The sequence below is a fragment of the Ursus arctos genome, unplaced genomic scaffold, assembly GCF_023065955.2.
Source record: "Ursus arctos isolate Adak ecotype North America unplaced genomic scaffold, UrsArc2.0 scaffold_2, whole genome shotgun sequence".
Lineage (NCBI taxonomy): Eukaryota > Metazoa > Chordata > Mammalia > Carnivora > Ursidae > Ursus > Ursus arctos.
Genome location: NW_026622874.1, coordinates 83,336,726 through 83,362,236, shown reverse-complemented (window position 1 = coordinate 83,362,236; position 25,511 = coordinate 83,336,726). Strand labels below are relative to the sequence as shown.

At 49.7% G+C, this 25,511-nt stretch overlaps 2 protein-coding genes across 3 annotated transcripts in view; both read left to right on the top strand.

Annotated features, from left to right (window-relative positions):
• The first annotated feature begins 127 nt into the window (after nt 1-127).
• Nucleotides 128-22,523, top strand: EARS2 (glutamyl-tRNA synthetase 2, mitochondrial). Of its 2 annotated transcripts, XR_008960269.1 has the most exons (10): nt 146-310; nt 2,737-2,892; nt 6,415-6,604; nt 9,494-9,966; nt 11,089-11,197; nt 13,722-13,875; nt 14,000-14,130; nt 18,899-19,034; nt 19,495-20,313; nt 20,404-22,523. XR_008960269.1 is itself a non-coding variant. In XM_026515605.4 (9 exons), the coding sequence occupies exons 1-9, from the start codon at nt 172-174 to the stop codon at nt 19,576-19,578; spliced, it is 1,572 nt and encodes a 523-aa protein (XP_026371390.1). In that variant the 5' UTR covers nt 128-171; the 3' UTR covers nt 19,579-22,523. The 2 variants fall into 2 exon arrangements, 1 of the variants encoding a protein (XP_026371390.1); XM_026515605.4 differs by having other exon boundaries at nt 128-310; nt 19,495-22,523.
• The window catches only part of GGA2 (golgi associated, gamma adaptin ear containing, ARF binding protein 2), a 43,019-nt gene continuing 37,298 nt past the window's right edge, over nt 19,791-25,511 (top strand). The window contains exon 1 of the mRNA XM_057314784.1: nt 19,791-19,874. The gene's annotated coding sequence lies outside the window, so the exon portion shown is untranslated. The remainder of the gene's footprint in view (nt 19,875-25,511) is intronic.

Below are 25,511 nucleotides of genomic sequence, written 5' to 3'. Positions count from 1 at the left end.
CCGAGTGGGGCCGCAGCCGCTCGGGGGGGAGGGGGGAGCGTGGGCTTGCTAGTTAGGAGGCCTGCGCCTTTAAGGGGCGGGGCTTTGCCCTCTGTGGCAGAAACGGATTGGCTGGGAGAGGCCCCCCGGAAGTGATGCACGGGGAAGCCCACGTGTGCGCTTCCATCCCACATGGCGGTGCTCCTGAAGAGGCTGCTGCAGTCGGCGAGGCGCCCTGCGGCCTTGGGCCGCCCCGTGGGACGGCGCGAGGCTAGCCTGGGCACCGATCCCGGGGCTGCGGTGCGAGTGCGGTTCGCCCCCAGTCCCACAGGTAACCTTGGCGGACGTGACGCTGCAGGTCGATGTCCACCGTCCCGTGCCCGCCCCCCGAATGTTCCCGAACGAATCCCTTCCGGTGGAGTCAGCCTGGGCGGGCAGCGCGACCCCATTTTACAGAGGCAGAAGCAGGTCCACGAGCGGAAATTATTCACATAGCCAGGAAGTTCTTTGTGTACCATCTCTTTAGGTCTCTGATTCGTGTATTCAATAAATTATCGAATACAAACTGTGTACTAGATACCGTTCTAGGCGTTGGGATATAGTGGTCATCGGGAACGTATGGCTCCTATTCTCAAGAAGCATACACTGTAGTGGCCGCGACAAACAACGTGTAAAAGTAACGGTACCTTTAGACAGTCACATGTGTCATGTGAGAAATGAAGCGGAGTAGGGAGCTGGGGTTTAGGTAGGAAGCTCTAGAAGATCTTATTTAGGACGTATCGTTTGAGCTGAGAACCAAAAGACAAGCTAGCCACCCTGAAGCCTGTAGGAGGAACCTTAAGGGCACAAGAACTTGCAGGTACAAAGGAAAGGCCGTGTGGTTAGTGGTATTGGCGCTCAGCAAGCCAGAGAGTGAGGCAGGGGCTCATTGTTTACCCTAGTGGAGATCTTGTCATGGCCTTCCCCCTAGTTCCCCAGGTTTTTTTTCTCAGGGAGACCACCTTCTGCCCTCTCCACACCGAGCATGCCTCTCTCATTCTGAACCTTAGGGTCCACATGTAAGACTTCCTTTGTGGCAAGATCCCAGCTACACAGAGTGACAGGATCTTTCCTGGCAGGCAGTAGAGTGCAGAGTGGGCTTCTCAAACCATTGTGACAGGACTGGTTTTTAATTCCCAATTGATTATAAATATTTTTTTAGAACCAATATAAATGAGTTAGTAAAAAGGAAAAATATTAAAAGCATACAAAACGTGAGCTTATTTTTATTAGATTCATCAGATAAAAAATTGTCAAATTGCTGTTAAGTTTCTAAACATTTATTCTCGATTTCTGTACTTGTTGTGAACTGGCAACATTTTGCAGACCAGTACTGGCCTGCACCTTGCTTTGCAGAGCACTCTTAGTATGCAGGTGCCAAGGCCTGAGATTGGCTTGGTCCAGATTATGGGCTTTGCCACTTCTCAGCGGTTTGACATGGGCAAATTGCATAACATTTCTGAGCTTCAGAGTTTTACCCTCTGTCAAACAGGGCTAGTGATGGTACCTGCCTCATGGGTTTGAGCTAATGCAGCTGAGGCACTTAGCAAGGTCTGGTACTCCTAGAGCTTAATAAACAATATTCTCTATTATGATTATAGTTCTCATTTTCCTTGCTGATTTGCATGTGGAAAAGGCTGTTGAGTATAGACAGACAAAAGAATTACCAAGCAACTGAGATCACTAATTGCTAAAATTAATGGAAAGCTGTAGTTTGATCAACATTTAGTCTCCAAACAACTCTGTAAGGGAGGTTTCTATTTTTTGTTTTTAATCTCTCACAATGAAATTGAAGCTCAGACAAGTGAAGTAGAGTGCCCAAGGGATAGATAGCAACCAGTAAATGGATGCAGAATTTAAATCCAGATTTATTTGATTTAAGAGATCTTGCTTTCAATTACTGGACCCCCGTCTTCCATCTTGGGGACTACTGGTTTTGTGGTGGCCTTGCGATAACTAGCAGAAAGTCACAGTCAGTGTTGAACGGGAGTCTGCCTGACTACAGAAGAGCTTTTTGTGTCCTGTGCTGCGTCCTGTTCCTGTAGATGTAGAGAAGCTTATCGTGGGGACAGGGCCGTGGCCTGGACCAAAGAAGACAGGATAAGCGGAAATGGGAAAATGCTTCATTTTAAGCTGTTAGGAATGATGGAAAGGTAAAATCTTAGGAGTTTGAACTCAGGTGAAGAGAAATATAGTGGAATCAAGTATTACTTTTGGGTAGTGTTTAAAGCCAAAACTTCAGGTGAAAATCAGAGAGTATATGCAAAATGTAATTGTATGGTATCTTCAGTTTGTAATACCTTTTTTTTCTACCCAAGCACATCCCTGAATTTGCACCCATTAAGTGCATGTGTGATATGGCTTGCGTGGATAATCCTCTGCTTGGCCTCATTTGGGTGAAAACTTGGCCTTGAGGCAAATCTCAAAATAGAACAGTGGGTGCAGCTGGGGAGAGTTGGAGTCTTTTTTACAACATTACACGCTCTAAAACGTGGGTGGTCTTCTGCTTCCAGGATAAGGGGCTAAATGAACGGACCATTCCCATCCTCTGTGGCCGTCTCTCTGGGTCCTGGCTGGAAAGAGGGGACGGGGTAGCTGTTTCTTGAGCTTTGATACTCCCTGGGGCATCCTGTTACAAGCAGGGCTTGTTTGCCTCTTGGCCAAGGCATGTCCATTCATCTTCCTTGTCTTGTCTGAGCTGTTCTCTTCTTTTCCCAGGCTTCTTGCACCTGGGCGGTCTCCGCACTGCCTTGTACAACTATATCTTTGCCAAGAAGCACCAAGGGAGCTTTATCCTCAGGCTGGAGGACACGGATCAGACCCGCCTTGTGCCTGGGGCAGCGGACAATATTGAGGACATGCTGGAGTGGGCAGGTGAGGCAGGCCAGGGAAGGACCCTTCTCCAACGGGAAAGAGGGAGCAGGGAAAGGAACCTGTAGGTCTTCTCATGGGCCCCAAGATGGAGAACGAGGACTTTGTGGAGAGATGGGTACATTTGTGCTGCCTCTGGTGGCACGTGCCTTCCCAAAACATGATGAAGCTCCCTGAGGAAAGGCTCCAAGGCCGTTTTGAGGTTCCTGTTCTTACCTTAGAATCTCAGGTCAGGTCCTCTTGGGAGCAGACGGGAAACACAGGCCAAAAATAAGAGGGAACTGGAGAGACTAGGCCTGTAGTGAGCAGGAGAAAGCTCCAGCCCCCAGTTCCCATGTGGGAACCCATGTTCAATCTCACTTCCCATAGGAGCCAGAAATCCAGGTTTTCATTACTATTTTTTTTTTATGAATACTTCCCATTGTTAAATTTGAGCCCAGATTTTTTTTTTTTAAACCACATTGTGTGAGCCAAACAAAATGTGTGTAGCCTCTAAAGTCAGTCTTGTGGGACGTTTAATCCAGAGGCCTCCTAAACTCCTCAAAGACAAGGAGGAATGCGTGTTCCCTGGGTCAACAGTCGCCTACCTGTCAGGACAGGTATAACCAGTTAAGCTCCCCAAGGAAAAATACCAAAATACCAAGACTTTTATGAGATGTGTATCTTAATCTCAGGTAAGTTATTAACGAGACTTTGGGTTCCCAAAGGGCAAAAACTGATTTCATTTGTACCTTCTGTCATGGAACATTATAGCAGATGCTTAGTCAAGATTAGTTGGATAAAGGAAGTGATTCACGAAGATCACTTACTGTAATGAAGGTCCTGTTCCAGCATTGAACAGAGACCCAGTGCCCAGTAAGTAGGGGAGGACAGATGAACAGATTCGTTCATTCTCCCTGTAAGCATTGATGAGTGCTGTGGAGACAAGGGTGACAGGTTAGAGAACTGGCAGGGAAGGATCCTCTCTCAGACAAGGTGGTCTTCTCAGAGGAGGTGACCTGAAAGCAGATTGCACAGTGAAGGGCCAGCCCCGTGGTTACCTGGGCGAAGGCTGTTCAAAAGCAGAGGGAAGAGGAGATAGGAAGGCCCTGCTGCAGGAAAGTGTAGGATGTGTTAGAGAAGCAGCGAAGATGCCGGCGTGTCCCAAGCACAGTGACCCAAAGCAGAGGGACTGCAGATGTGAAGACGGGTTGGCCAGAGCTAAACCACATAGTGCCAGGCAGGCCAGGCTGAGCACTTGGATTTCCGGGAGGGCCTGCTACTGTCAGGCACTGGACTAGGCACGAGCGGTACAGTGATGAAGAAGTCCCACCGTCGGAGCCCCTGTTGAGGCCGTGTGAATGCGGCCTGCGGCCCCTTAGCAGAATTCCCCCCACCAGCTCTGTGGTGAGGCAGAGGGGCAGCTGACTTCTATAGCTTCCTGCTTCAGGAGTCATCCTGTGTGTTTTGGTTTTTGGTTTTGTGGGTGTTTTTTTTTTTTTTTTTTTTTTTTTTTGGTAATTGACATATAATTCACCTGATAGGTAATTCACCATTTCAAAGTGTACAAATCAGTGGTTTTTAGTGTATTCACTATGATGCCAGCCATCACCACCATCCAATTTCAGAACATTTCTGTTCTCCCGAAACAAAACCCTGTACCTATCCGCAGTTACTTCCTATTCCTGCTTCCTTCTAGCCCCTGGCAGTTGCTAGTCTACTTTCTGCCTGTGTGGTGTGCCTACTGCAGACATCTCAGATAAATGGAATCGGATAATATGTACCTTTAGTGACTGTCTTTTACTTAGCAGAGGGGTTCTGTGCTGTAGCATGTGTCAATAGTCCATCCCATTTTGTGACCAAATACTGTTCACTAGATGGAGATACCACCTTCCGTTCATCAGTGGATGGGCGTTTGGATTCTTTCCACTTTTTTGAGTCTTTTTTTTTTTTTTTTAAAGATTTATTTATTTTAGGGAGGGGCAGAGGGAAAGAGAGAATCTCAAGCAGACTCCCTGCTGAGCATGGACCCTGATGTGGGGCTTGATTTCAGGACCCTGAGATCATGACCTGAGCCGAAATGAAGAGTCGGACGCGTCACTGACTGAGCTACCCGGGTGCCCCACTTTTTTGACTCCAGTGAATGGAACTGCTATGAACACTTCTATACTAGCTTATACGTGAACATACATTTTCAGTTCCCCTAGTGGGATCACCCTTAAACCCTGGGGTGTTTCAAGTGCTGAACGTGTTAAGGTTTGGCCAGGAAGGGGCTCCCAAATGTACCTGAGCCACTGTCTTTTCTGACAAATGAAGAAATAGAGACCCAGTGGGAGAGGGAGCTGAAGGATCATGATCACAGCCCAAACTGGCTGAGGGCCTAGCACTTAGGGGACAGTGCACTGAGCACTTCACCTGTGTCGTATCGTGCTGACGTCATGGTGACGCCCAGGAGAGTTCTTACTTGCAACAAAGAAATGGAAGCTCTGAAAGGTGACTTGCTCAAGGCCTCGGAGCAGGCCAGTGCGTGCGAACCCAGGCCTGTCTGCCTGCAGAGCCTGTATTAATGTTGGGTATGCAGGATTAATCATGTCCCTACCTTCCTAACTCACTGGAAAGCGATTTGAGGGCAGAAACACCACCATCCGGCTCACCTGTGTCCCTTCTGTCTGTAGGGGAAGTGTTTATTGGTTACATCTGTCCTTTGTGACCTGAGGAAAAGGGACCTTGGGTTGGGGCTGTGACTTAGAACAGGTCACATTTCATTTCACAGCACCCAGTGTGGCGGTTCTGCCGGTGAGCCTCACGCTGAGTGCTGTGTAAGTGCTGATGTGTCCAGTTCTCGCTGCCGCCCCGCACGTGGACCGTCAGCTCCGCTTCGCAGGGGCGGATGCTGAGGCAGTACGATGAGTGGTTAAAGGCTGGATTCTGGGGCCTGCTAGCCTGGGTTCCAATGCAGTTGCACCCCTTGTCCTTGGCCAAGTGAGGGAACGGAGCCCGTCTGTGCCTCAGTGTCCTTACTGAATGGGCGTCAGGATGACATCTGCGTGGTAGGGCAGTTCTGAGGCTTAGTGGAGATCACAGAACGTAAAAACAGCCTGGCAGGTGCTTGGCCCTGCAGCTCTCACACATCTTCAGGATCCCGTGTCACAGCTACCCAGGCGCAGGACCCGGAGTCCAGCCAGGGCCTGACAGACTGTGCCCTGAACCATGCTTTGTTCTCCTGAGCCAGCTGTTCCAGACCTGGGCTCCCCCCCACTCGCCGGGGAAGGGGTGGGTGGAGAGGAAGTGCCGTCGAGAGCGTGGACTGCAGAGGCAGCACACCTCCCTGACTCTTTCTCCGTCAGGCCCCATGACCTTGGGCCCTTAGCCTCTCTTTCAACTTACTTGTAAAAGGGAGATCGAAATAGTAATGAGCTTGAGGAATGTTGTGAGGATTACAAACTTTACTGTGTACCAACAGCACATAAACAGTGCCCGGGAACCAGTGTTGTGATTATCTTCGTTTTTAATATTTGGTGATCATGGTCTCTTGCTGTGTCGCAGGTATCCCGCCTGATGAGAGCCCCCGCCGGGGAGGTCCTGCTGGGCCCTACCAGCAATCCCAGCGGCTCGAGCTCTACGCCCAGGCCACAGAAGCGCTGCTGGAGTCCGGCGCCGCTTACCCCTGCTTCTGTTCACCACAGCGGCTGGAGCTCCTGAAGAAGGAGGCCCTGAGGAACCACCAGACGCCCCGGTGAGAGCCCCGGCCTATCGAGGCTGCATCCCTAAAGTTACATGTGTCCCTGGGCTGTTGCTCCATAACAAATCACCCCCAGACTGTGGTCACCGCACGGCCTCTGTGGGTCAGCAGCCTGGACATGGCCTAGCCGGCTCCCTCGGCTCAGGGCCTCACGCAAAGCTGCAGTCAAGGTTTTGGCCAGGTTTGTGGTTTTCTTCAGGCTTGGTTTGTGGAAGATCGGCTTCCATTTCTCTCATGAGGCTGTTGGCAGACCTCGGGCCACACTGGCTGTCGCCTGGAGACACCAGCTCCTTGCCACGCGGGCCTGGGCACAGGGCAGCTCCCAGCACAGCAGCTGTCTTCGCTGTGAGTGAGCCGGACGGAGAGCAGAAGCAAACAAGCAAGGCAGAAGCCAGAGTCTTTTCATAACCGAATCGAGGAAGTGACATCTCGTCACTTCTGCTGCATTCTGTTCATAAGAAGGAAGCCGCTGGGTCCAGCCCACGCTCCAGGGAGGGGATGCCCTGGGGGCAGAAACCCCGGAGGCAGGGTCACTGGGGCCACGTCGGAGCTGCCTGGCACAATGGCTCTGGGGCAGTACTAACATGTCATTTCAATTATTGGTTGTTCTGATGAAGTAAAATGTTTTTAGGTCCAGAGAGATATATATAGAAAGATCTTTCCTAACCTTGACTCTGGCCACTCGATTTCCCTCATCATAGATAAATGCTGTTAGAATCTTCTTAGGTCTCCTCCAGAGACATTCAGCGCAGACCCCGAGAAATGTGTATTGTTTCTCTTCTCCACCATTCCAGCAGCCCCACGCAATATGCAGACTACGCAACCTACCGTTCCCACTTACCGTCTTGAGGAGACCAAGTCTGTACTGGCCCATAGATTTTTCTTAGACTTGCACAATATTCCACGGTACAAATGGACCAGCCCTTAACCAGTTTCTTACTAATGAATCTTTCTGCCATTTCTAATCTGTAGTTACAGCAAAAGAGCTGGGGTGGATCACATTGACATACCTCATTGTACACATGTGCGGGGCGTTTGTTGGAGACCTTCCTAGATGTGGAAATGCAGGGCCAGTTTGGAGCTTTGATAGACACTGCCCTGTGGCCCTGACCACCTTGCTTCTTATCAGCAGTGGTGTTAGGACGTCTGGGTTCCAGTTATTTATTTATTTATTTTTAAAGAATTTTATTTATTTTTTTTTTTTTTTTGTTTTTTTGGGTTTTTTTGAGAGAGAGAGCGCGGGTGTGTGAACATGGGGGCTGGGTGAACGGGCAGTGGGGGAGAGAGAATCCCAAGCAGGCTCCACGATGAGCACGAAGCCCAGTGTGGGGCTCAGTCTCATGACCTTGAGATCACGACCTGAGCCGAAATCGAGAGATGCTTAACCAGCTGAGCCATACAGGTGCCCCTATTTTTAAAGAATTTTAAAAACTTTTTAAAAGTTTATTTAAACAATCTGTATGCCCAACGTGGGGCTTGAATTCACAACCTCGAGATCAAGAGTCATATGGTCTTCTGACCGAGCCAGCCAAGTGCCACCCTGAGTTCCAGTTTAAACGAACTGTTTGGACAAGGGCTGGATGTTTGTATGAGGTCTTGACATTCATTGCAGAATTGTTCTTTTATTATAAACAGTCCACTTGTCTGTTGGCAGAAGGTTCTTTTTTTAAAATTTGGTCAAGTTCTGTCGTGGAATCCACCCAGCCATTTACTAATTGAACACTTAGCTCTGTGTTAAGGAGTATGTTTTCAAGCTTTACATTTGGTATCAGGATGCTTTGGGGAGCAAGTAATGGAATGCCCTGTGGGAAAGGGCCAAACCAGGGGCTGGCTTAGTCGGTGGAGCATGCGACTCTTCATCTCAGGGTTGTGAGTTCAAGCCCCATGTTGAGGGTAGAGTTTACTTAAAAAAAAATAAAGAATTTCAAAAATGGGGGACAAGCCAGAGCTTCTCGTACTTTCATGTGCAGGCAGCTCACCTGGGGATCTAGTTAACATGCAGATTCAGATCCACCAGGTCTGGGGTGGGGCCTGAGATGGCGCATTTCGGACCGGCTCCCTGGTGGGGCTGCTGCTGGGCGGTGGGGGGGTGGTTAACAGACCATATTTGGAGTAGCCAGGGCATAATCCCAGAGACATTTACCATGTACTCTGCAGAAATCTGGAGGTGAGGCAGCAGCTCTTTCTGCCCATGGGTCCTGTCTCCATGCTTAGTAAAACCCATCTTATTGCAAAAAAAAAAAAAAAAAAGGAAAGAAAGTCTGGGGATGAGAGACCCAAGGATAAAACCAGCAGCTTCAAGACATCAGGGCTCTGTTTTGGCTCCTCCCTGCCTCCCTTGCCCCACCCCACATCCATTGCAAGTGGCTGCGGTGGCTTCAAGCATTCTGTCCTCCTAGGACAACAGCTGAAGAGCACAGAAGGAGAAGGCAGGGTATAAAACGGGGGGTTTTCCTCTGGTGGCTCTTTCACTCTCAATTGGAGAGAAAATCTTTCCCAGGACCCTAACTCTCCCCTGCCCCCAAGCAGACTTTTCTTTGAGTCTCAGTGAGGAGAGTGGTCCTACCTGGGCCAGTTGCTGGCATAAGGTAAAGAGATTGCATGATCGGCTATACCAGCTGTGATTCAACCCCTGGGACTCGGCATTTTGCCATTTCCTTGCTAACGAAGAAGAGGGACAGGCTGGCAGGTAGGCATTAAGTGTCTTGCCATGCTGTTATCTCACTTGGTTTATTGATATATCCCTCTTCTTATCCCTGGTCGAGACTGGAAAAAGAGCTAGAGAAGTAAATGACTTGCCAAGGTCATCTAATTATCAGAGATGAAGACGGAACCCATCTGTCTTTGGTACCCCAGTTGCTATGCTGCTCTGTTTCCCAACAGGTATGACAATCGGTGCCGGAACTTGAGCCATGGGCAGGTGGCCCAGAAGCTAGCCAAAGGCCCCAAACCTGCCATCCGCTTCCGCCTGGAGGGGGAAGCGCCGGCCTTCCAGGACCTGGTGTATGGCTGGAATCGGCATGAGGTGGCGCATGTGGAGGGGGACCCGGTCATCCTGAAGAGCGATGGCTTCCCCACCTACCACCTGGCCTGCGTGGTGGACGACCACCACATGGGCATCAGCCACGTGTTGCGGGGCTCCGAGTGGCTGGTCTCCACCTCCAAGCATCTGCTCCTCTACCAGGCCCTGGGCTGGCAGCCACCTCACTTTGCCCACCTGCCCCTGCTCCTCAACAGGGATGGCAGCAAGCTGTCCAAGAGGCAAGGGGACATTTTCCTGGAGCATTTTGCAGCTGCTGACTTCCTGCCAGATGCCTTGCTTGATATCATCACTAACTGTGGCTCCGGGTTTGCAGGTACCCACCCACCTGGGAGGTCCCCGTGGGACCATAGCAGTGAGGAGCAGGGCTTTGGTTCAGGCCCACCCAGTCTTCAGCCCCGGCTGTGCCACCTGCAGTCTTGCCCAAGTTCATTCTTGTGTTTATTGAGCCAGAAATTGTGTCCAAGGCTGGGACTACAACAGTGCTCTTAAGGAGCTTATTATGGTCTTTGAGCCTCACCCTCCTCGTCTGTAAAATGGAGATAAGCGTTTTCCTCTTAGGGTTAGGATGCACTGAGCTCATGAGTATGAGGCACCCAGCAAAGTATCTGCCCTGCAGTAAGCATGGAAATTATAGACCTTATAATCATGACAATTATGTGACTACCACTGTGGCAAGTATGGGTTCCAACAATATTACTGAGATTACTATGAGCCTAGTTTATTCCAGCTGTGCCTTTATCCTTGGCCCAAGACTTAGAGCCCAAAGGTTAAAGAAGTACCAGATTAGGATGACCTCTTGGTGGAGGGGATTTCTGAAAATGTGGCAGTGACCGTCTGCTTACTGTTTATTCTGCTTTTACCTGGTTTACTCTTTAAAGTATCCTTAAGAGGTATTTATTGTCCCTGCTGTTTCTAAGATGATGGAGAGGCTCGGAGGGGTTTGAGTGACTTAACAAAGTCACACAGCCTGTAAGAGACATGGCAGAGGCTCCCTTGAGGCCCAGGCCTGACCACAATGCCCACTGACTGTATGGGACGGGGCTGCTGCTCAGGAGGAGGGGCTCCCAACACAGCAGTTCTTAGCACTGCCTGCGCCTTGGAATCACCCGGGAGGCTCGTAAAACGTACTGATGCTCAGGCCGCGTCCCAAACCAGTGGAATCAGAATCTCTGGGCACAGCCAGACTGTGAGCATGCTATTCCTGCAGCTCGAGTCATTGTGAGGGTCATTTAGCCTGATTGTTTTCAAACTTGTTTTTTCTGAGTGCAGAATCCTTTCTGCAAATGAAGGCTCATTCGGGCCCTTGATCTATGAAAGAGCTAGAAGTTGAATCCTGTTGGTTGGTATGGAATGGGGAACCCAGGACGTGCTCATCCAGCCTCTGTTGTGATTGAAAGGAGAGGCAGGGGCTGAGGCTGGGCATGCCTACTTGCAGAGAACCAGATGGGCAGGACCTTGCCAGAGTTGATAACACAGTTTGACCTGACCCGGATCACCTGCCACTCAGCCCTGTTGGACCTGGAGAAGCTCCCAGAATTCAACAGGTGAGTGGGGAGCCTGGGGGTGTGGGGCACTGGTAGAAAAGGGCTTTCTTGCTGAAGATGCGTCCCCAGGGCGGAGGGTCACACGGACCTGATTTGACTGTGGGCTCAGGCGTCTAAGGTTCTGTGACCTGACACAGAGCATGTAAGTCACCTAACCTCCTGGAGCCTCTATTTCCTCTTCTCGAACATGGGGCTAATAACAGTACCCACCTTGTGCAATTGTCTTCAGAGTTCAATGAAATTAAATGTTGCATCAGAGTACTTTGCACAGCCCCTGGCATGTAGAAAGTGTTCAGTAAATGGTAGGTGCTGTTTTTGTCATTATTGTCCCGGCATCCCTGGCTTGGATTCTGTTAACCACGGCCTGGAGAAGGGGCATCTTCATCTCGGAATCATCCCCTACTTCTGCAGCCAACAGTGAATGAGCACTGTCTCGTGGCGCCTGTTGTACATTTCATGCACTTCTTCATCACGCCTCTAAATCCAGTTAGGTTCAGATCACTGTTGAGATATACACCTAAGGGCCTCAGTGGTAAAGCCAGTGGACAGATGTGTACTTAAGGGACAAGGGACTCCTTGATGCCATCTCCTGAGCCCCGGTCTGGGGACAGGCTCCTTTCTGTGCTTTACTTGTGTGAGCCCAGAGTTCACATTGACTGCAGGTGTCTTAAACACGTTACTTCATTTATTTCTCCCATAGACCTCTGAGGTCAGTGGCCTGACTCCATTCTGTTTTGCATACACAGAAACCCAGACAGTTCCATAGCTAGCCCAAGTTCACACAGTAAACAGCAGGCATCTCTCGAATGGGGCATTCAAGAGCAAATGCAACTTGTACCCTACCTTACTGAGTGTAGGGAAACCAGTATCTCAGGGAAATGGGGACAGGATGTGGAGATATTTGGTGACCCGTTCCAGTCCCCCCTGAAGCATGAGGGCAGCCAGAAGAAGGTAGAGGTGGGCTTTGCTCACCGTGAATCAGGGAGGAGATGCAGTGTTGGAACTGACACCCACGGGTTTAATGCAGCCCAAGCTATCATGTTTAGATGTTTCTAGTATCCAGCCACTGCTGATTATTTCCGTGCTAGTAGTAAAGGTAGTAATAGGAGTTGTCACAGCAGTACTAGAGGTGTGACGCGAGTAGTAACAGTAATTACCGTCTGTCTAGCACTTACTGCCTCCCAGGCCCTGGACCTGACACGTGTATCTCAAGCTTGGCCACTAGGGTCTCTTGATTGCTTTCTTTCTACTGTCTCATCTCACTGCTGCGGCAGTCCTAGGAACAGTTTCAGCATGTGGTATTAATTCCTTTTTAAGAAAATCATTATGTTTTTTGGACAGTTGTGTGCTGTAGATAGCTTCCCAGAGGGTCTCCTCCTTCCACTGCTGATGTATGGGAGGCTTTGTTCTGACTCCCTGCCCGTCTCCAGCTACCTTGTGCTCTGTGCTCTACAGATGGTCCCTCGTTTAACCTGCACAGCACCCTGTGATGGAGGCCCCCCCCCACCCCCCATCATCCCCGCATGATCAATGAGCATCCCGAGGCTCTGACTGTTCATGTAACTTGCTGCAGACATCTCACAGGGCTGGTCTGATCTGCAGGCCTGTCCGGTTCCAGAGCCCAGGAGATACTCACCCACCGCTGCTGCCTGCCTTCCACGCCAGGGACAAGGGCCAAGCCCCTACAGATTGGTCCTCGGCCCTGTACCTCTCCTTCTTGGGTCCCTCTGACATTGCTGGGGACAGGGTAAGGGCAGCCTAGGGAGGGGACTGAGGACTGACAGGGCCTACTTCGAGGCTATGCTGCTTCCAAAGAGAGGGAACAGGGCAGTTAGAAGAATTCTGGAAAGGAGAACAGTTGAACTGATAAGAAAACCTGAACTTCTTAACTGTGAGCCCTGAATTCAAGCAGCTCTGTCCTCTGAGCTGTCCCCTGGCTTCAAATCCTAGAAATCCGTATTCTTAACCTCAGCCTCTTTGTGCCAGAGCCCCATGCTTTAAGCTGTGTCAGTAGGCAGACCCTTGCAGAGTCTGCCTTGTAAACTCAGGTGTCTGTAGAGGCCAGGCCGGCAGCACAGGGGAGGGTGGCAGGCCAGGAGAGGCACTGGGGAGCAGAGGGCCTGGCAGACTGGAGCATACTGTGCCTGTAAGCTGGGTGGCCTCCACTCTGTGCTAGCCATCAAAGCCTGTGGAATGCAGGCCCTTTGCAGCCAGATCTTCAGATTTCCCGAGAGAAGCCAGAAATCTCTATTTTTATGTGATCTCTTCTTAGTTTAAAATGTTAGCTACAATTTTAGAAACACTGAAAACAGGATATCTCTCTGGGTTGCTTAGGGGCTCTCAGGCTGCTGCAGACCTTGGCTAGATCCCTTTCCTGTATATTCTGTTTCTAGGCTGTGGGGGGGGGGGGGGGCAGCTCACATAATGTGTCATTCTTCCACCCCCGCCCCCACTTCCCTGGGGAGAGAGGGTTTGGGTGGGCTGGCAATGCCACGTCAGGACGGTCCCTTGGCTTCTCTTACAGGCTGCACCTCTGTCGTCTGGTGAGCAGCGAGACCCAGAGGCGTCGGCTGGTGGGGAAGCTGCAGGCCCTGGTGGAAGAGACATTCGGGAGCCAGCTGCAAGACAAGGAGGTGCTGGACCCAGCCTACGTGGAGAGGATCATCCTGCTGAGACAGGTGTGGCCTCAGGGGGCTCCGGGAGACTGCGGGAGTGGATGGCGCCGCCATTACTCCCTGTCCTGGTGTGTCCGAGCCCTGTCCACAGCCCATCCAGTGACTGCCTCTTCCCCCCCCCGCCCAGGGTCACGTTTGCCGCCTGCAGGATCTGGTCTCCCCAGCACACTCGTACCTGTGGACTCGCCCTGCAGTGAGCCGAGCGCAGCTGGGCACCATCTCGGAGGAGGTGGATGTGATTGCAAAGCGCGTGCTGGGGTGAGTTCCTACAGGCCAAGCTCAAGGCTCCGCACCTGACTTCCCTCTCCCTCCTGGGACCCTCTTCCCCCAGGGCTGGCTGTGGGAACCCTGCACCACCCCATGGCTGGCAAGAGGGTCTGGGTAAAATGAGCGCTGACTGGTTTTGTTTGGCAGGGGCCTTCCCCAGAGGAGCCCAGACCTTCCCCAGAAGGGGGAGCATATTTAGGCTTTGGGGTTGGGTCCCCCAGGGTTCCCTCCCAATACTGCCACTTACCCAGTTGTTCTGCCCACACCGCGTCGCTGTGGCCAACTTCAGCTCTTTGAACTCCCGTTTCCTCGTCTCTAAGGTAGAGATGACGCTCTAGTTCTTACCGTGACAGGAACAGAAAAACAACCAAAGCTGGCGTAGGCCCAGCCTCATGCAGGAGCCAAAAATGTGTCACCAAGATCTACTTTATCTCTCTGTTCCTTTGACTTTCTGAGCCACACTTCTCCACGCCGGCTCCTTTTTCTGCAGGGACCCCACATTGGGTGGGTGGAGGGTGGGACTCTCTACCAGACAACAGAAGCCACAGTACTTACCCACATGGGAGTGGCTGTCCAGGGCTGAAGAGCTTTTCCCAGTTCTCAAGGGTTTTGCTGTCCCTCGACTTTGCTCTTGTCCACACAGTGCAGAGTGGCTCACAGATTATCCACAATTTAGCCAGAAGAGGAAGGAGGAAAGAGGGACGGGTAGGAAGCTCCTTCCCCTTATGGACCTGACTTAAGAGTTACACATTCGTTTCCACCTGTATCCTGATGGCTAGAATACCTGTCTTGGTGGCCACACCAAGCTACAGGGGAGTCTGGAAAATGTAAATTTTTTTTAACTTGGTAGCCATGAGACTGGCTAAAAATTTTATCCAGAAAGGGAGAAAGAATAAGAAGGGACTGCTGACAGCCTCTCTCATAATCTGTGCTCTGGTTGTAAGACTGCCCCAACCCCACAAAGCCTCAGCTGTGTCTTGAGATGAGCTCCGACAGAGCTCCGTTAGCCTCGTTTTCTGAACCAGTCATCAAAGCCTGCGGAGTGTGACGTGCCAACCAGCATGGTTAGCTTATCTCCTGGGCTCTAAATGGACCCCCAGCTGGGGCACATGGGCTGAAACTGGGAGCCAGGGGATTCCCCAAGGAGATTTGGGGTATCAGGAGAAAGGCCGATGGACGCTGGGCAGCAAAACCCACAATGTCCTTTTTACTTACCTCCTCCCACCTTTATTTGAAGATTAAAGTAGGTAATAAGTATTTGCTGTGCACATGCCTGCAGTGGGCTGTTTTGTATATTCTGTACGTTAGGTATGTATACATCGTACGTGTGTGTGTGGGGTGTGTGTGTGTGTGTGTGTATACACACTTAAATTCACAGCAACCTAATGAAGTATCAGGTTAAAATGTTATATCCCCATTTTGTAGATGAGAAAATCGAGACACAGAGAGGCTAAGTAACTTGTCTAAAATCATTAGTTAGAGGAGCGGGGATTCAAACCCAGGCAGGCTGGGCCTACAAGGCCATATGTTCCTCTGTACAAAGTGCTTGGACAGTGGCTGATACTTAGAAACCTCAATATATTGTTATAATACACATTTGGAAGTGATAAGAAAACAAGTACATGGCAAATGATACAGTATCATACAAATGGTACAAGAAGGTCTCTCGCAAAAAAGTGTGTTTTCTGTTCTACTCCAGCCCCCAACAGAAATGCACCACACTTAGCAGTTTCCTTTGTATAATGTCAGAGTATTCAACAGTATGTGTATATGGCGCCATTCTGAGGAGTTCTTAAATTTTGAATTTAACATTTTGATTATAAACACATTCAAGTCTCTCAAACCTGGGTTTAGAGCCTCGAAAGTATTTAAAAAGTAGATAATTGGCTGGGGCGCCTGGGTGGCTCAGTCGTTAAGCGTCTACCTTCGGCTCAGGGTGTGATCCCGGGGTTCTGGGATCGAGCCCCACATCAGGCTCCTCCGCTGGGAGCCTGCTTCTTCCTCTCCCACTCCCCCTGCTTGTGTTCCCTCTCTCGCTGGCTGTCTCTCTCTCTGTCAAATAAATAAATAAAATCTTTAAAAAAAAAAAAAATAAAAAGGTAGATAATTGGGAAACCCATTTTTATCCTGTTCCCCATCCGCCCAGTTGTAGAACACTCCGTACGTTACTACTGTTCCTAATTAAATCTAAATGGTCCTTTTTTTTTTTTTTTTTTTACACAAAAATCAGTAACACTGTTCCGTGTCTTTGGTTTGTTTGTCTGTCTCACTTAAGATAGCTGCGGATCTGCCCAGTGCCTAGAGAGCGTTCTCATTCTCTTCTACAGCTGCACCTATCCCATTATGAAACCACTTTACCGTAACTTATTTAATTCATCTCCAATTGATAGACATTTGGACTGCTTCCAAATTTTGCCGTTACAAACAATGCCACAGTGAATAGCCAAGTATAGACATCATTAAGCAGGTTTGCAAGTGTATCTCCAGGGTAAATTCCCAAGAGCCATTATTATCAATACTCCCTTAATTTAGGGCATTCCAACATAGGGGCTCTTAGTTCTGATTCACCGGGGCTATTGCCTTAACTTCCCATACCTGCCACGGGGTTAGATTTCAGAGACAGTCTGGGGCTCCCATTCAAGGCAGGAAAATCGACACCCAAGCGTTCTGGAGACGCCAGATTTCTCGAAGTCCCTTCTGTGCCCACGCCAAGCTCTGGGCCAGCTCTAATGTGTCCTGAGCTGCCATTGTTGGCCACCTGGGGCCTGTCACTTCCACCAGATCCTTGGCAGCCTGCTTCCCCACAGTGACGTGGAGGAGAGTACCTGTTTTTTCCCACATTGCATTTTATATTTTCTGGATTTTGGAAACAACAGTCATCATGTGGCCCAGGTAACGCTGCAATAAGAATGGTTACTTTTGCCTCCCATTGAAACTCGGTTGCTCAAATACTAGGGTTAGAGAGGGAATCTGTCAGTACAAAGAGGCAGTCTCTTCACATTACTTCTAAATGCCCTGGGGCCAATAGCCCTCTCACAAAGCGCCCAGGCAGCATCACAGTCGGCATCGTGGCTCATCCACGCCGGTGAAGTTCTCCAGCCCCAGCCCCTCTGCAGCATTTCTGGTTTGGAGTCTCCATAGTAGCTGAAGGGAACTGGGAAGGGGCGGTAAAATAGACCGACCCCACCCTGCTCCTGTCCTTTGCTCCAACTCAGAGTTGTTATTACTATTTTTTGGCAAGTCCAGCTCTAACTGACTGGGGAGTCTCTTGAAACTCGAGCGCACTTGTGAGAGAGAATCTCAGCTGGCCTGCCAGGAAAGCAGCGAGCAGTGGCTGGCTTGTTGGATTTTAGGTCTTAAGTGCTTCAACTTATGAGCAAAGAATGGTTGTAACAAGAAGGGGCCCCCAGGCCGGCTAACACCAAGACCTGTGCTCTGGTGGCCCCGGGCAGCGGGCACTGTGACCCTCTTCCACTTTGGGAACTGCTTCACCCTGGCCTCCTTCCCCTACTTCATCATGTCCAAGTGCAGCAGCCTGCTGAGTACAAGGCCTTCTGGGAGTGCATGCAAGCCGGGGTCACCTACCTCTTCATGCAGCTGTGCAAGATGCGGTTCCCGGCCACTGGGAAGGTGGCATCTGTGACTTCACTGGGGAGTTCATAAAGGCCAGCATGGATGTGCCGACCTGATAGGCCTAAATCTTGCTGTGTCCCAGAATGGAGGCAAGGGGGAGTGCAAGAGCGTGGTTGCTGCCCTAAAAATTGAAAAAAAAAAAAAAAGAATGTTGGTAGCAAGTTGGTGGCAGTGCTATTATGGGAGCTGGGGTCTCCTGATATCTTTCTTCCTGTCCTGTGCTACATTTCCCCCCACCCCCCAAACAGTCTTCTGTCCACTGCATTTCAGGTAATTTCCCAGAGGGCTTCCTTCTTCCATCCTATGTCTAACCTGTTCCTAAGTTGTTTTTAGATTCTCTTGCAGTGTCTTTGAGCTCTTGGATATGATAAATGTCAGCTAATATTTAATCTTTTAATGAAATACGAGATCTACTACTTTGGAGTACTGACTGTTCAGGCAGTGTACTCAGTGCCTGACAAGTTTTAAGTTAGCCCCAGCAGAGCCCTGTGAGGTGGAGACTGTGTTATTATCCCTGCTTTACAGATGAGAAAACTGAGGCATAGAGATCACATAACACTGAGAAAGAAATTTGTAAATACTCTTATTATGAAGTCTTCCAAGGTTGTGCTTGGGTTATCTGTGTATGTGGTCTCTTGGTGGTTTTTCTTCCTTAACTTGGATGGGAAGGGGGTAGTAGATCTTCCTTCCCTCCCTTCTCCCCTAAGCAGGCTTGAATACTGGCTTAAACAGTCACAGCTGACCATTAATCTTCTCAAATTCTCCATCTCACCTACTTGCCACTTGCCCCCATAGACTGGCTCTCTTTTAGGCTTTTGTTTATTTTTTTAAGCTTATGTATTTATTTTATTATTATTATTTTTAATTAATTAATTAATTTATTTATTTTTAAGTAGGCTTCATGCCCAGCGTGGAGCCCAATGTGGGGATTGAACTCACAACCCCAAGATCAAAACCTGAGCTGAGATCAAGTGTCGGATGTTTAACCGACTAAGATACCCAGGCGCCACTATTTATTTTCTTTTTTAGTCATCTCTGCACCCAACATGGGGCTTGAACTCACGACCCTGAGATTAAGAGTCACGTGCTCTTCCAGCTGAGCCAGCCAGGTGCCCCTCTTTCCTAGGCTTTTAGGAGGACCCAGTACGACCTTAACTCGGGATATGCTGAATAGAGAACTGAAGAAGGTATCCGAAGGTCTGGAAGGGACCAAACACAGTACTGTGATGCGGCTCCTCCGAATGGCCCTCAGCGGACAGGTGGTAAGTGGGCAGATGGGCCGGACTGTTCCCTGGAGCCCCTTATTCATCCATTCAGCTGACATTCACTGGCCAGCACTAAGCTCTGGTTTGGGGGTACAAAGACAAATGAAACACGATTGTTCCCTTCATTCAGTCATTCAGCAAATAGTAGTTATGGAATACCTACTGTGTGCAGGCACCATGTCGGGTACAGTGGGCACAGCAGTGAATGAAACACACTCCCTACCTGCATGGAGCTGGCGGTTGATGGGGGCGGTTGATGGATCAGCACGGGAACACGGCTCCTGGCAGCCAGCCTCAGCCACAGAAAGTAAAGACAATAGAAGGCTAACTGTGCCCCTTGGGCTGCAGGCGGCAGCACTGGGGTTGGCTGGGGCAAAGCGCCTGCGGACCAAGGCTAGACGTTCGCTCTTTAGGCAGCTCAAGGCGATGAGGCAATGTTTTCTCTTTTTATTCTTAGCAAGGCCCCCCTGTAGCTGAGATGATGGTGTCCTTGGGAGCGAAGGAAGTGCGGGAACGAATACAGAAGGTGCTTTCCAGCTAGAGAGAAGATGTACAGGACAGTGGAGGTGTCCCTAGGAACCTGGACGGTCCTGGAAACTGCCTTCAGAAGGAAGCAGAGGGGCCTAGAGCCCACCGGTGGAAGGAACCCGAGTGGAAAGTCTCCAGATGCACACAGTACATTTATGGCTTCTTCTCACCTCGTGTCTGGTTCGGACAGCACGTTACATGGCGCAGGTTAGGGGCTGGTTTGCGTTCAGCTCAGACTGCCAGACAGGTGGCTGAAACAACAGAAGATTGTTTTCTCAAAATTCGGGAGTCTGGAAGTCCAAGCTCAAGGTATCAGCAGATGCGGCTTCCCAAAGGCTTCTCTCCTTGCCTTGCCCACGGCCACCTTCTCTCTGTGTCCTCACATGGTCTTTCTTCGGTGTGTGTCCTTGGCATCTCTCTGGGTGTTCACATCTCCTCTTATAAGGACATGGGTCAGGTTGGAGTAAGGCCCACCCTAATGGCCCAGTTGTAACTTTATCAAACCCCTTTAGGGGTCCTGTCTCCACATCCAGTCCCCTTCTGAGGTCCTGGGGGTTAGGGCTTCAGCATGAGTGTTGAGGGGATGCAGGTCAGCCCCTAACAGCATGGCAGCTCCCTGGACACATGGGTCTTGGTCCTTGGGCCCCATTGGGATGTGGAGCAGGGAAGAATGGCTGGCGCACGCAGGGCTGAACTGGACAGCACACCTTCTGGGGCTTGTAAGAGGAGAAGTGACCGTCTGCCAAGGGTGAGCACTGCATTTCATACTGTTCTATGTCCTTGCACTTGGGGCATCTTATGTCACCTTCTCTAAAGGTCATCTCTTTCTCTTTTCCAGTTCTCCAGGCCTTGTCCTTGGACTGGAGACCTTCGCCCTGCCTGTTTTACACCTTTTTCTTCATATCCATCTCTTCTTCTGTCCATTTTTGTAAGTCTTTGTGTACAGGTTTCTGAAATAAGACGCTCTTTTTATTTATTTTTTTATTTAATTTCTGTGCCCAAAATGGGGCTCGAATTCACAAGATCAAGAGTCGCATGCTCTTCCAACTGAGCCAGCCAGGCGCCCCGAAATAGATGTTCTTAATGGGGTAAACAGGAATGGCTAAAGTGGAAGGAAGATGGTGGCTGTCTATAAAGACTGGAAAGAGAATAAATAAAATAAACATTTTTTTTTTTTAAAGACCCTACTGGGGCTTCTAGACTTTCCCCATGTGGCAGCCAGCCTCCAAATGAGAAACATTGTAGTGGTCCATCCCCATTCGATTTGCACAACCCCATGAGAGAGGTGTTCTTATTTGTGTTATAAGTAGGGAAACTGAGGCTCAGAAGAGTTAATGAACTGTCCTGAGGTTGTAGTATGAGGCAAAGCAAGAATTTAAACTCAGGCTTATGACAACCCAGAGTCCAAGCCACCTCTTAGCTACAGAGTGACATCAGGGTCTCTGCTTCTACAGCACAAAGCACGGTTATGAGAAACTGGCTCGTGAGTTGATAAAGCTGCTGCCACTTCCTCAGTTGGAGGGAGCTGTGTCTTCAGACTGGGGGCTTTGCTCAGTACCGTGGGTGTGTGTGAAGGGACTCCACGCATTGGAAATAACCTCAAGTCCATCCCCCAGCACTTCTTTTTTTTTTTTTTTTTTTAAGATTTTATTTATATATTTGATAGAGATAGAGACAGTCAGTGAGAGAGGGAACACAAGCAGGGGGAGTGGGAGAGGAAGAAGCAGGCTCACAGCAGAGGAGCCTGACGTGGGGCTCGATCCCAGGACTCCAGGATCACGCCCTGAGCCGAAGGCAGACGCTTAACCGCTGTGCCACCCAGGCGCCCCATCCCCCAGCACTTCTGAGAGCACAGTGAAGTGGTAAAGGCCGTGGAGGCCAGCTAGCTAGACTCAAAAGCCAGTTCTACCACCTACTCAGCATGTGACTTCAGTACTTCAGTTACCTCATCTGTAAAATGGGGCTGGCAAGGGTTCCTGTCTCAAAGATTGTATAAGGATTAAAATAGATATTATGTGGAAAATTTTTAAAACAATGCCTGGCACTTAACCAGTGTTATCTCTTACCATCATCATCACCACCAGTATTTTCATTCTTAGAAGGGTGATCTTGATTGCAAAGCATAGAAACACTGAGACTAACTTTTTTTTTTTTTTTAAGATTTCATTTATTTATTTGAGAGAGAGAAGGAGCAGGGTGAGAGGGAGAAGCAGACTCCCTGCTGAGCTGGGAGCCCAACACAAAGCTCGATCCCAGGACCTGAGCTGAAGGCAGATGCTTAACTGAGCCACCCAGGTGCCCGCACACTCAGACTAATTTGAACTGCAAAAGGAATTTATTGGAAGAGGTAGGACTCTGACTGATCCAAACAGGAGGACTTCCAGCTGGACCTTTCAAGAGACTGGAATCAGTACCTGCAAACCCACTGGAACCCAAGAACCCCACTTTTATCCCTCTGAGACCACAGTCTCTAGCATTTAGCTGGGTCCACTCCCCTCGTCTTCCCTCTCCAGGCCGGCTTTCTCTTTCTCTCTATACTTGGCCAACAACTGCCCCAGCCTTAAATCCAAATCCTTTCTCTTATCCTACACTACCAGTTAGATAACCAGTATTCCATGTCCAGATTCCCAGAAGGAATCTGATGGGCCTCACTTGGGTCAGCTGTCTACCGTGGTCCAGTCGACTGTGGCCAGTGGGACAGAGTCACGCAATAGGATCGTGGCTGCAGGGGGGCCCACTGTACTGAGTAGGGAGAGTGGTTCCTTCCCCTCAGCGCATTCTCTGTTAGTGTCAGAGAGGATCTTTTCTAGAAATGATCGTTCTTGTAACAAAGTTTGGAATTTCATTCCCATTGCCTTTATCCTACTTTATTTGTTTCTACATAATACTACTATACGAGTTATACAGCATGCTTGTACGTATTTCCTGCCTCCCTTACTCTAAAGAATGTAAGATTAAGACAGGTAGTTTGTCTCATTCTTGGTTATAACCATGGTGCCTGGTCTATTGCCTGACACATAGTAGGGAATCAAGTGAAGATCTTATGGAAGAAATAAGGGCCCCATCAGTCAGACCAGTGAATTCAGAAGTGGCAGTCATCAGCTGGTCTAACTGCCAAATTCTAATAGTTTCCCAGCATCGCTTTGCAAGATTTGCAATTGTGGTTAGCAGGCTGGTCCGCGGCCTGTAATTTGCTTTGAATCCAGCTATCTGTGACACATAGCCCTTTTTTTTTTTTTTTTTAAGATTTTATTTCTAAGTAATCTCTATACCCTGTGTGGGGTCTGAGCCCACAACCCCAAGATTAAGAGTCACATGCTGTACTGACTGAGCCAGCCAGGCGTCCCTCTGTGAGACAGACTTTGGACAAAGACTCTAAAGTGGACAGTGGGGACAAATGGAAGTCATCTATTCATCAGTTAATATATTTGTCATATGACAAAATTCCTACCTTCCCAGGGACCAAGAGTGATGAATACTTAGAAAGTGAGGATCCTCTGGGTGATAGGGTCCAGAGAGGGAGGCTTTCAATCTGTTCAGGGGTACCAGAAGGCTTTACAGATGAAGTGACCTTTGAACAGGGTTCTAAGGGATGAGTAGGAGTTTCCCAGGTCTGTGGGGGTTGGAAGGGTATTCCAAGTAGAAAGAGGAAAGGAGAACTTCACAAAGGTGAGCATGATTGGAACTAAGGGTAGGAGTTGGGGGAGTGTAAAAGTGGCTGAGAAACCAGGCAGAGGGAAATTCCAAATGGCCCTTCTTTTTTTTTTTAAGCTTTTTATTTATTTGACAGAGAAAGTGTATGAGCTGGGGGAGGGGCAGAGGGAGAGGCAGGCTCCCCGCTGAACAGGGACCACCACCACCACCCACCCGCACCCCCCTCCCCAAATGGGGCTCAATGCCAGGACCCTGGGATCGTGACCTGAGCCGAAGGCAGACATTTAACCAACTGAGCCACCCAGGTGCCTGCCCAAATGGCCCTTCTTTGCCAGGTTAAGGATATCAGGGTGCCATCTGATGCAAATAACAACAACAAAACAACCCAGATTCAAAACCAGCTTAAAATAAGATTTAGTATTTCACGGTAACAGGAAGTTCAGGGGGTAAGGCAGGCTCTCAGGTTGGTTAATTAAACGTTCAGTGACGTCAGTAAGGACCCCGGGTCTTCCCATTTCCATCTCTACCGTATTGGCCCCAGCCAATGGCCTTAAGTTGGTTTCCTGTGCTGACAATTGGCTTGGCTAAAGTGGTTGGGCCTCTCTGCACTTCCTCCTTCATGTGCTGTCAGAGATAGTGGCTTTTTGCAGCTCTCTCCCTAAATGCAAAGAAACATTTCTCCAAGCACCCTTCCCTGGTTCACTTCCCCATTCTTGAACTTTTGGGGAAGTGGGGGAGGCATCCTCATAGATCAGTCAAAGCTCAGGCAGAGCCAGCTCTTCCCTGAGGTACATGGCTGGGTAGGGGAGCCTTGGGCACTTGAACAAACTGCGGTTCCGTCAGTGAAGACAGGAGTTAAGTCTTCAGGAGGTGGAAGGTGAGGAGCCATTGAAATGTTTTGAGCAGGGAAGCATCATGATCGGATTTGTGGATGATTTGAAAGCTCGTCCTGGTAGCTTTGCTGCTGAGAGATTTGAGCAGAACCGGACGAGAAGCAGGGAGCCCTGATAGGAGATGATCGGAAAATGAGGCATGAAGGAGGCTTGTTGTCCGGATGAAGCCACGCTTCCTCATCACAGCCTGACCCTGGTCTGTCTCCCCAGCTGCACTTCACGCTTTACAGCCCCTCACGTGCCCTCTTGCCTGGCCTCCAACCACATACGCCTTCCTGAGGTCCCCAGGCACGTCTCCTTCCTGCCTTCATACTACTGTTCTCTGTGACTGGAAGACCTGTCCACCCGCTCTTCTCTGGCTTTGCCTGGGCACCTCCTTCCTAGCCGTCAGATCTCAAGCTCCACTCTCACGTCAGGGAAGCCTCTGACTTCTTCCCAGGAGGTCTTCCTGTTGTCTTTCATCATCAGCACCCTCTTGTCCTGAGCACACAATTGGAATTGATTGCATAAGTAATTGTGTATGGAAGGAGTTCGGCAGTTACTTGCTGGTGTCAGATAGTAAAGTCCAGGAGAATGGGGGCTCCTGTCTTCAGCGTCGTACCTCTGGTGCTGAGAACAGCTCTGCTACACATAGTGGCTGCCCAGAGACACTGGAGTCGAAGACCAGATCCACCTCCGATTGGATTGGATGGTCAGGGTGAGCAGTCAAGCGCACGGGTGCTGGCCTCACCGAAGTCACTATGTTTAGCGAGAATGCTGCTCTGCAGTGTTCAGGAACTTCACATCACTGGTGGTAACTATTTTCATTAGTGAATCACCGGATATGAACGTGTTTTTTTAATTTAGAAGGCAGTATACGTTTTTCTTGGCACTCATGCTCATTATCATGGCCTGGGGGATCTCCCAACTTATCCTTCATAGCTGGGCCAAATGTTAGGGTCATGGCCTTTCCCTCTAGGCCAGAGCCCCCCTTAGCTCTGCCCCCTCCCACCACTCCCCCAATCCTGATGGCAGTAGGACAGCCCAGCCAAGGAGGGGAGGCTTTCATCACCTGGAGAACCCTTCTAAACTGAGACCATTCAGTCCTGTCTTTATTCATTCATTTGACAAATACCTATTATGTGCCAGGCCCTCTGAGGCCTGGGGATGTGCAGAGGAATAATAAAGGCTCATTAATCATAGACACTCAGGGGCACCTGGGGGGCTCAGTCGGTTAAGCATCTGCCTTTGGCTCAGGTCGTGATCCCAGGGTCCTGGGACGGAGTCCCACATCGGGCTCCCTGCTCAGAGGGGAGTTTGCTTCTCCCTCTGCCCCCCTTTTCACCTGCTCATGCGCGCTCTCACTCTGTTTCTTTTGCTCACTCTCTGAAATAAATAAAATCTTTAAAAAATTATAGAC

Excerpts from the sequence above, each read along its gene's own strand:
- EARS2 (XM_026515605.4), top strand. The coding sequence starts at position 172 with ATGGCGGTGCTCCTGAAGAGGCTGCTGCAGTCGGCGAGGCGCCCTGCG. Across the intron at positions 9,967-11,088 it reads CTGTGGCTCCGGGTTTGCAG|AGAACCAGATGGGCAGGACC; the intron begins GTACCCACCCAC and ends GCCTACTTGCAG. Across the intron at positions 19,035-19,494 it reads TGGCCCTCAGCGGACAGGTG|CAAGGCCCCCCTGTAGCTGA; the intron begins GTAAGTGGGCAG and ends TTTTATTCTTAG.